At 36.9% G+C, this 11,800-nt stretch overlaps 1 protein-coding gene across 1 annotated transcript in view; it reads left to right on the forward strand.

The window, feature by feature from the left end:
- Positions 1–11,024, forward strand: part of LOC121328896 (synapsin-2-like) — a 78,540-nt gene extending 67,516 nt beyond the window's left edge. The window contains exons 10-13 of the mRNA XM_041274036.1: positions 3,356–3,505; positions 4,229–4,295; positions 9,502–9,736; positions 10,687–11,024. Coding sequence (XP_041129970.1) covers positions 3,356–3,505; positions 4,229–4,295; positions 9,502–9,736; positions 10,687–10,819 — 585 coding nt within the window. The 3' untranslated portion in view covers positions 10,820–11,024. The remainder of the gene's footprint in view (positions 1–3,355; positions 3,506–4,228; positions 4,296–9,501; positions 9,737–10,686) is intronic.
- Positions 11,025–11,800: the final 776 nt, after the last annotated feature.

Genomic DNA, 11,800 nt, shown 5'->3' on the forward strand with positions numbered 1-11,800 from the left:
CTTTTTTAAGTGAAGAAACTGAAATTGTGGCTATTGTTTTAAAGAGATTACTGTAAAAAAATGTTGTTTGTATAAAGCTACTTTGGCAGCAGTGCAGTATTCAGCATCAGTAAAATAAATGTGGCATAAAGTTACAGGAATATCTTTGCATAAGCACTGGAGACACAGCTAGACATGTCTAGATTCTTACACATTAATTGAACTATTAAAGATGCATCAAATTACTGATACACATATTGTAAATGTCATTTGGGAAATAGACTCAATAAACAACATATCCTTCAGAGATTAACTGTAACAGGTTCTGACAGACAAATAGGTGGTCTTATTGTAAATATCACAACATTGCCTTTTCCCTAAATAGATAATCTGAACACAATTGCTTAATATGTGTGTGTGTGTGTGTGTGTGTGTGTGTGTGTGTGTGTGTGTGTGTGTGTGTGTGTGTGTGTGTGTGTGTGCATTAAAATACTGAGGCTTGACTGCTAAACCCTGGCATCATTTAAGGTACTACTGTTAGGAAGTTATGACATTAGTACAAAGTAATTTGGTAGCCCATTGGAAATCTAAATGCATCATAAAACTGGGAAATATTTAAAAATAAAAATGAGATAATGCAAATGACACCATTGTGAGTCCACTCTGCCAGTGGCTTACTGCTGTATTTTACAGAACCATGCCTGTGCCACTGCATTGAGATTGATGATCATTGCCAAAAAAAGACAACAAGATGAATACTGAACATCTGTATACATTTATTATTATTGGTTTTGTTATCTGTATGCTGTGTCTTTGTGACAGGAAAAGGGTTAAAGAATCCTTGCTAATCAGGCAGGCCGGCCAGCCATGTGAGTGGGATTATGCTGAGCCTGACCTGATAGGAGGAGAACTTTAAACATGTGAACACAGCTGGTCAGACTGAATTGCTTAATTGATTAATCAGCCTGGCCCACCTGTATTTAAGCACAGCCCTTTGTGCTGCACTTAGTTCAGTTTTGGACTCCAGGGAGAGGCATGTATGTTTGCCTGTTCTACTGCATAGAGCTATTCTGCTAAAAGTTTATTAGGCCACTTTTTTTTTTGTATGGTTAACAGTATTTTATTTTTTATTTCATTTAATAAAAGTTTGCTTGAACCACATCCTCTGACTCTAGTATTTTAACACTTGCTACCATTCTGTCTTTGTCTAGCATGGTCAAACTGTCACAAAATTCACACACACATATCACATTGTGTGTGTGATTCAAGATCCAGTCAATCAGGCAGACCTCAGTCCCCAATCGAATTGGAAGACTTGTGTTCCTGGAAAAGGAGTCCAGTCCACACAATAGCTTGTTTGACTAGCTAAATTACCTAAGCGCAAGTCACCAGGCGTGGTGCTGAACAAAGGGGCATTACTGTCCAGTTGTAAGAGCAGTGTGTGTTTTAACAAGGCTGTTCATGTACCCAGTCTGATGTGTTCTACCACTTGTGGCTGGAAGAAAGGGTATGAGCTCATATACAGCAGTATGTGCAATGATGATTTCTTTACCAAAGTATGACAGTTATTTTGCAGAAAACACCAACTGAAATAAATAAAATGTGTGCCAAAAAATCATTAAAGCAGGCAAAATGGTAATACAGTATGCGTTTTTGTTTTCCATCATTATGAGAATATAACAAGTTGACTTTTATGCAGTACCACAAGTTTCAAACTAAACTAAAAGCATTCAGGACTCTTTTTACATGGATAACACTTTGTTAAGTTATGTATAGTATGTATGTACAGCTGTGGACAAAAGTTTTACATAATCCTGTAGAATTGACTACTTTTACTTCATAAAGTCAAATGAAACCAGCTGAATAGTGTTACATTAACATATTGAATTGCATACCACTTTGTAGTTTTCCATATACTTAACTGGCAAATTGAAAAATGTGACATTTTGAAATCTAAAATGAAACACTGGACTACTGTTATGGCTTCCGGTAGACTTTTGCAATATAATTGTGTCATTTCTTTGATTACATGATTAAATAAAACATAAAAATTATGTTCATATAGTTGTTTTGTTTTTTTTTTGGTTTTTTTTAAATTCTGTTTCAATCCTAAAATTCTAAGTGATGTTAATCTTTTGTCTATAGCTGTATGCATGTGTGTATGTGTGTGGTTGGGTGCAGTAGTGGGTGTTTATATCTCAACTCAATATTGATACAAAAATATCCTTGAGGTAGTCTCACATTTCCAAAGAACTAGCCTGAACAAGTTTGATTTGATAGAGAACAAAACTGAATGCTGCCATCACAAGTGACCACTATAAAAAATGACTTGTTTGTGAATCCAAGAAGCTTTGCAGTTCCACAAGGGTGTGTGCTTACAATTCGTGATGCAAAACTGATCCATTTCTACACTGTAGATGTATACCTTATAGATGCAAAACTTTGTTGTTGTAAATAGGTCCAAAGTGGGGCATTTGCAAAATAAAATAAGTAATAGGAATTGTTCAGGAATAATATTAATATTCAGAGCTTTGAAGTATTTTCAAGATGAGACTTGATTATGTGCTGTTTTTTTCCTTGTGTGTGACACCACCTCTGTAATTCAAGGCTCTTCCCCCTGCTTCCTGTATTCTCACACTGGACAGTCTGCAGTCAGGGATATTTTCAGCATCCAGCTACGGGAAGCCTGGCTGCTCTTGTTTTGAACAATTTTGGTGTCTGGCTACAGCCATGACACATACAAGAGATCAAAAGATCTTCCTGTATTTGCTTTTTTTTTTTTTTTTTTTTTTTAAACAGTTCAGTTCCAGGAACAGACTTACCCATTCTTGTACTCCATTCATAGAGATTTCTCCATCTATATTAGACAGGTATTTTGGTTGAGTTAGGCTGGGCAGATGATTCTGATTTCATCTTCTCCAGAAATAGACATAATTTTTGCAATGCATATTGGTGCCTGAGAAAGTTACTGGAATGACCCAACTAAAGCAGCACAAGAAGGGAGCTATTCAGTTTCTTTGTTCATCTAATTCAGGGGTGTCCAAGGTCGGTCCTTCTACTTCTGATCTTTGTTCCAACCCTGTTCTGAATTGTTTGAGTGAACCAATTAAACCTCCATCCAGACCCTGAAGTAGTTACATGTCTACTTTGACATGTTAAACCTGGAGTGGAATGGCCCTGCAGGATTGTGATTGGAACCTGCTGTTCTAATTCTTAACCTCTGTGCTGAATTTTGTGGTGGTTTTGTAATAGGGACCACTGTCCATAAGGGGCTCAATTGAGAGAAACTCATCTGACACGTCATTAACACCTTTGACAAGCTCCATTACCCAAAGTGAATTCTCATAACCAGTTTTCATGTCACGCTGCATTCCAGGTAATGGGTTCTTCTATGCAACTGATTGGGGAGCATCAAGCAGAGGACAAACAGCTCATTACTGACATGGTCGTCACCAAAATGAACCAGGCTGTGCCAAGGATGCCAATCCCTTCACCACAGAGACCCACTGCCACCCAGCAACCCCAGGTAAAGATGGGATGGGCTGCAATAAGGTACAAATCCAGCCTGCTTCCATTTGCAACCACCTGTGTATGTACTGGTGGGACTCAAAACATACTTTTTTGAACTGCAAAACTGCATATAGTAAGGTGTAGGAACTGTTAGGCGCAAATCTTTAAATACACCAATATACTATACCACTATGCTATCACACAAGAGAGTGAAAGGAGAATCTAAATTTAAAAAGAAATCCACCTACCCTGGTATCACACGTGTATTACCAGGTGTGGCAGCTCCTACAGTACAGAGTGTGTTGTTTAATATTAATGAACAACTGCATTGTGTAGTGCACCACCAAGTGTTGAAGCCTCACAGTTTTCAGACTGCCACCAAATCTGCCAGCTGCATGTACTGAGTGAGGATTCCAGGTCAGGTTTTCCTCAAACACTATTTTGTTCTCTGTCAGCAGAATAAAGCCATGTCAATTCAGCTTGGCTAAAGGGAGGCTGATATATAACACGCTTGCCCTCAAACCAGAGTGCAGCTGGCTCCAGCACTGCCTTTTCTATTTTAATAAGTATTAACGCCCATAAAGACCAGTAATGAGAATTCGGTTTTGGTGTAAACCCCTCTCTTGGCTGCGATAGAGAGTTGCTGTAGTTTTTCTGTTGCACAGATCAAACATCATGGTCCCTAAATGGTTAAATTACCTGATTGGATGACCTGCCAGTCTCTCGTTTTGTCTTTCAGAGTGGAGCATTAAAGGAAGGCCACACTGACCCCAGCAAGCTCCCACCCCAGCGACCCCCACCTCAAGGTTGTTTACAGTACATTCTCGACTGTAATGGCGTTGCAGTAGGACCAAAACAAGTCCAGGCAAATTAACTAGCCCCTAGTGGAAGTGAGAGTTTTTAGCCCAAAAAAAGAGGAAAGAAAAAAGTTTTCAGTGCAATTGTTGCAATGTTTTAGTGCTGACCTGGACTGTATTTTTTCTATGCAGTGTCAAAATGTACTGTCCAATTGTTTATCTGTCCATGTTTGTGCTTGTAATGCCTGCCAATGATGTTTCTATGTAAAACTTGTGACTTTTCAGGGCTGTTGTCGATGGTGTACAAAACAAACTGTGCCTCAACTGAGTCCAGTGCTGCTGAGTATTATTATTAAGTAGTTTGGTAGTTTATTTGATTGATTTAAAAATCAAAAATTGATTCATTTTATTTTTTTTACTTCCAAAGTGTGCTCATGTTGTGAAGTGAAATGCAGCTTCTGACTTAAAATCCATTGCTTAACTGTGCGTGTGGTATTTATTTTATTTATAATGATGTTTCATTTATTTATTTAGCATGAATGATAAAGAAACAGCTAAAGTGAAATTAATTTAAGACTGTTTTTACGTATGGGATCTATGTGGGAGGTGTCTCCTATAGTCCAGCCTCATAATCTATCTATCTGTTTGTCTACCTACCTGATGATCTATATTATATATATATATATATATATATATATATATATATATACATATATATTATATATATATATATGTAAATCTATAAGCCTAATGTGAGGTTGGAGAGACATAAAACGACAATGTTGGCTGAACTAAAGTATGAACAAAATTAATGTAGTCGAAGTCATGAAAACAACATGCGTTTCAGATGCAATATAGGGAGATACCATTTTTTCCATGCAATATTTTCTTCCAAAGCGTATGGGACATGATTCTCAGTATGCTTTCATCTGTGCGAACAATCTGTTTGTAAGTATGTAAAATACCAATTGAAAGTGGTTTTCTCTAAATTTACCATAGAACCATGTATTTAAAAAAAGCAACAAAAAAAAAAAAAAACTTTGAAGGGTGTTTGCTTTAGAAAGCAAATCACACCAATACGTAAATTATTGGGAAACAGTTTGTTATTCAGTTCTGTAACTAGGCCTGTTTCAGTCCCCACCATATTGAAGCCATATTCAGATTCACAGGCATTCAGGAGTTATTAGAGAAATAAACTTTCGTTGAAACAAACAAGCAAACATCTATACAAGAAAATGTAAAAAGCAGTGTTTTGCGTGAGAGTTTGTTTTATTGGTCTCACATCAGCATTGATGTTTTGTCAGTTAGCTAAAACTCCAAATTAATGACATGATTATGACAGTTACTGGAAACTCATATTGCTTTTAAACTACTGTAAAGTATTATCTTGCATGTGGCAAGTGCAATACTTTCCAATGTACTAAGTACAACACGGTAAACAGAGTGGAATTGTAAATAATAATATTGATCCATGCAGAGCAAACAAAGAAGTGTAAAAAAGAAGTATAAAAAAGTTTTAAAATTAAATTAGTTTATAGAGTATATAAAGACAACGAAAGTATAAGCAGGATTAGATCAAGTACAGTGGTATATTGGCTGAAGTACTATAGCTAGGACCAAAATAAAGAGAAAGTCTAGGGTCATGCCAATAATATTGCAGAATGCTTTGAACCCTCAGAGTCTGTGCTCATGATAACTTATGTAAGTATAGGCACTCAAAACATTCACAATATTAATATATTTCAATTAAAATGGGGTATTGTGGTGATAATGGTAAAATACTCATGAAGCATTAGTGTATCAATTATTGCATTGTGTGTTCATGCTTGGTGTATATAGCCCTACGTTGTTAATTTCAAGAAAGAAAGAAGTCTGCCATATTTAAGCAGTGGACAGCGTGTAACACAAACAAACAAATCTACATATTTATTCTTAAGAGTCATAAGAGATTCAAATGATTTGAAAAGCTATTCGCTATATCTCTCAGTTAGGGTTGGTAGGTACAAGGGTGTTACTTACAGTGCATCTTTAAGACCTGGTTACCAGCAATCTCAGAAATATCTTTATGTATCTTAAACAGTCAAGCAGTGCTTTTTTTTTAACTGTTTGCATGCAGTGGTTAAATTAGTCAAGCTGTATCTAGTGGACTTTGTGATTGTGACAATACCTACCTATAGTGGGGAGTTTGTGGTGTTACTGTACAGCATGTCTATTAAAAAGAACGGTTTAGCTGTCATTTATATCAGAGTGCATAGTAAACCAGCATACCTACCAAAAACAATCAGCATGCAAGCACGCACTTGTCAATTCGGTGTCACTGTAGCTCTTTGTGAAAGTGTATTTTATGGCTGTAAATAATTTGTATTGAACAAGCCAATCTGAGGGTTAACATTTTACAGGCTTTCTAATGAAGGGTTTGATCTGGTGTATTTTTCTATTCCTGTGCAGATGTGTGTGCAGTAAAATACATCTCTTAGAAATGCTATCAGTGTAATTTCAGAACAGTTGCCTTATATTCTGAGACCAGTTGGCTTGGATGTTAACACTGTACTAGTGTCTCAGTTTGTCAGTCAAAGTAATACTGTCTTTAAGCACATATGTGTAAGGCCTTTGCCACTTAGTATTGATGATTTTAAGGTCTGGACCTTCTTTTTCTTATACAGACAGTGTGTTAAAATGTGCTTCAAATTGTACGATTATCTCAGTGTGTTTTTATTTTTTTGCATTGGAATTGTATAGGCCTATATAGTCTGTCTATATTCCCCTTTCATTCACCAATACATTGTAGGAGATTTGACTGTACAAAAATGGAATTCTCTTTTTATTTCAATTTGTTTTATGTATTAACAATAATGTCTAAAAGGATCATTTTAGATTATATTGCTGTTGTTTTATATATATATATATATATATATATATATATATATATATATATATATATATATATATATATATATATATATATATATATAAATAAAACAACAGCAATATAATTCTACTTTTCTTAGAAAACTTTTTTCAGTAGCACCTTAATAGCAAATCTGAAATCAGCATGGTTGATATACTTGCGTTGTGTTAGTTGGCCATTCAGTTTGCCCATAATGATCATATAGCGTGAACAACTAAACCAAACACAGAAATGGTACCATTACCTTGCAAAGCTTTTTGTTCATTGCGTCATTATACTCTGGGTGCATGTACACATGTTAAATTGCCAATGCAAAATGCTAAATTAAATCAAAGTTAATGGCACAGCCGTATCTATTCTTATAATGACAGAATTATAATTTGAATTTAATCCGTGCCTGGCTGATTTACTGCTCACACATGGACTTTACAACAAGGCAACATCTATTACAAACAATGAAGTAACCAATTTCATTTTATTTCATTTTACTTTCTTTTTTATTGTGGGTGTTTCCTTTGAGACAAGCAATGTGGCTTTTATTACGTGAGGTCCTGTATTGTATTAATTTCAGTATTCCTGACCACTTGATTCAATCATGAGGAATAGGCAGATTTAAAAAAAACCTTGATGACTGTCAAATGGTCTTTTATAGGAAAGGACTTACAGGCAGCATTCAGTTACTGTGGGTGTTTCACTTTCCACGAGTGTATTACATGCTGCTGTGTATTTATACAAAGGTTTTGAAACATGTTTGTCTTTTTTTTTTTAAATCCAGTAATTAATAGGTGCCCTGCTTCTTGCGTGGCATTTTAGCCTCTTCCCTTTCCCTGGCAATAAAGCTTTCTTTGCAAGATCTGTATGTTTTGTGTTGCGATATTTGTTATTCTTTTTTGTTTGTTTTTTTGTTTTTCTAGAAGACCCATTAAACTAACATCCACCCACCCTCAGGGGAACTCAACAGCAATGTGTCGTAATTCTCTTGTGGTTAAACTGAGGACTAGGAGACAGGGGTTACTGGTTTGAATCAAGTCACGTTTGGTGTTTTCAGGCCCACCCATTTAAGAGTTGTATACTAGCAGAGTACAGTTTAGTTTTTAGTTGTATTATGTCCAAATACAGCAGCAGTGGTCCGTATTTATAAAAGCTGTCCTGTGTTTCAGTAATGTTTAACTCATGGGGATTAATACCATTAAACTATGATTTACTATGTTGCCCCCCTCCCCCCCTCGCCAATTCTGTGCACTTATTCTTTCCCCTCACCACTGCAGACTTACTATTGTTAGAATTTCTTCTATTGCTTTTATTTAGAAGTTTCTTTAGTTTTTTTCTTTGGTTTGATTTCACACCATTTTTCAAGATTCTAAAAGCCAGCTAGCTTTAAAAGTCAATTATCGAGGAGTAAGAGAATGATCGCTCTACTGAACAGCTGAGACGATCATGTGGTTTATCAAACAGAACAATAACACTTAACATTTTCATAATGCTGAAGCACAGGCTAACGTTGAGGAATACAGGCTTTTATCTAAACTATCAGTTCAGCGCGAAATGTCAATTACTCTGCTGATCCCCTGTCAGAACATCATTCACATATCAAAAATTAAAATGTTGCCATTTTACGAACATGCATGTTCCCTTTTTGGAGATTATGTGTGACTGTTAATATAATTTTGATCATGTTTTTTTTTGGTTTGTTTTGTTTTGTTATTAGGGAAATAAAATGTGGTAAACAGAATTATTGTGTGTCACTTATTTGTGATTTAGATTAGATGCTAATCTAACATAGAAATTGTACCACCTGGGCAAGCTGGATAATTAAAGTGAAACTGGTGCCCTGATTTTTCACCCAGTTATAAAACCATGCTGGTTCCTTGAAAAAAACTCCCAACCTCAAGCATTTTGAATAATAAACACCTGAAAAATAAACATGCATTCTCTTAAAACCAGTTCTGCATGTATTTCCTCCTTGCCTTGCTTATGGTGCATGCACCCTACAAAACTGTAGTGCAATAGACTGGTTCCAGTATTTCCCCTCTGCTGTTAACTGTGTGGCTTCCTTTGTATTCTTTAAAACATTATTGGTTGTCCCGCTCCCCACCCCCATGTCTGATATCTAAGAAGCAAAACAGCATTCTAAATGACAGCTTGCTTGCTTCCCTGAATATGTGATCTACACATCTTGTCTTACAGCTTTTTAAAAGCTGATGTCTTATAAACATTTTATAACACAAAAAGGTGCTGGTTTTAAAATGTGTGTGCTGTTTTAAAAAACTTTGTAACATTATGAAGTGTTTCTTGTACTGAACCTAGGGGGCCCAGTGCAACCCCAAGGATTGCAATCTCAAAGTCAAGCGCGACCGTCAGAGCAAGCTCAGAGCCTGTCTACACAGGGAGCCAGCCCCCCGCTGCCCCCTGCCCCTACCACACAGCAGCCCCAGCCCCAGGGACAGGGGGCTCCCCCTGCAGGAAAGATGGAAAATCAGCTGAGACAGTCACCCTCTCAGCCTGCCCCTCAGCAGAAACCTCAGCCACATCCACAGCTGAAGTAAGGACTGTTAAAGTGTTTATAGTGGGTGTGGTAGGTGGAGGATGGGAAGGGAAATTACAGTGAAAGGGACATTTTTTACTTTACTGATTACTTTAACAGCTGTTATTAAAAGGAGTGTTTAATTTAACTTTTATTAAAGGAGTGATAATAATATATATTATTTTTAAAATAATATTGTAGATATAGAGGCTTGAACTGTTGAAGTCCACTTGTTTTTAGCGACTCCATCCCTGATTTTATTCCCTACTTATGACCCTGATGTCAGCACTACAATCCCATGATAGATATGTTACTCTTGTATACCTGCAAGTTAGCTGTCTCGCAAATAATGACATTTAAATAGAACTAAGTAGCCCCTTTTGTAAACATTGGCCCTGATCTATCAAGGAGTTTGATACCTTTTGAAGCAGTCGTTTGAAATGAATCAAAACCTATTTTTTTGCATCTCAGGTGTAACTTTCCTTTTGAATTCGTACGCTTGCTGTATGCGTTGTTTGTTTCATAGGTTTCTGAACCCAGACTATTTCATGAAATGCAGGCAGTTTCCTTAAGCAGATTCCCTATGGTCAGCATTAACGTCTGTGCTAAGATGCCTTCCACGGAAAGTGGAGGCCACAGCATTATCCAATTATCTGCTACAGTGGAAAACAATGCACGACAGATGGCAAAGAATGCCAGCCTTGATCAACTGAGCCCATTGTGTTATACTGCCACCTTATGGTACTGCACCTATGTTTACAAAGCTAAGTGTAATACATGAGGAGACCCCTGCTAGAAGGGAGTCACATACACAATATTGGAAATGAAACAGTATTGGAAATGAAAGTTGCTTGTGTTCTAGCCCAGCCTAAGACTACTACTAGATCTTAATGATTTGTTTAGCATTGCAAAGCACTCACAATGCATATCAGTGATTCTCAAGCTGAACATAGATCTTTGTTTTACAGCAAATCCCAGTCTTTGACCAACGCTTTCAACTTCACGGATTCCTCCTTCTTTCGCTCCGGCAACGAAGACGAAACCAAAGCAGAGAGTATCAGGAAGCTACGGAAATCCTTCGCCAGCTTGTTTTCAGACTAGCCAAACGCCTGAAAAGGAAGAAGCTGAATGTTCGACAGTGATCTATACTGTCTATACTGTTATCCCTAATGTGAATTACCTGTCCCTTGTGTTATGAACCTTACTGTGGATTAAGCAATATATACTGTAAAGCATGAAGTGCAGAAATGCATATCTAGCAAAATATCTAGCAGTGATATAAACTAGTTTTATATGCTGTTATTGATTTTTGGTACTGGAATGGTTCAGCGGTGGGGGGGGGGGGGGGGGGGGGGGGGGGGGGGTATCCTTTAGATTCTCCCATTGTGATGTTGTGGCCTTATTGTAGCTGCATAGTTTCTCACCATGAACACATTGTTGTAACTGGTAATTAACCACTTTCCTTCCATCGAGTAGAATATTGTTGTTGCACATTTCAGGTCATTGTTGTGTTTTGAGGCATCATGAATAAATGAATGAAACCTCATGGCCCCGCTCAATGCAGAAATATAAATGCTGTGTAGCATATAGTGAAGCATCTCATCTGTGTTTCTACTGTTCAGTTCACACTGTGGTTAAACTTGTATTTAAAGGTACCTTGCATGGTCAATGATCTGACTGCCTTCCTGTTCACTGTGCAGCTATCAATAAATATGTTAATCAATATGTAGCCCATAGTTAAGTGAGCGGTAATCTGTGGATCAGCAAACAACTGATACAAGGTTTGGGATGTAAGTTGTTGAACTATGATTTAAGGTGTTGTCTATTTATTTTACTCAGTCTTTCATCCTGTCTGATCCTAAGTAGATATGACTTTAATGCACTGACCAGCATGCTAATGTTTGTGATTAACATGACATTGTATAGGACTTTAGTTATACAACCGAGTAATGCAAACAAGAGAAGCAGGTGTTTAAAACACAGTATGAGTATTGCTTCTACCTACACTAAATGACAGACCTGTGTAAGCATAAAGGACATATATGCTCACCAAGAACAAACTGGTTCAGGCAGTCATAATAA

The sequence above is a fragment of the Polyodon spathula genome, chromosome 16, assembly GCF_017654505.1.
Source record: "Polyodon spathula isolate WHYD16114869_AA chromosome 16, ASM1765450v1, whole genome shotgun sequence".
Classification (NCBI taxonomy): domain Eukaryota; kingdom Metazoa; phylum Chordata; class Actinopteri; order Acipenseriformes; family Polyodontidae; genus Polyodon; species Polyodon spathula.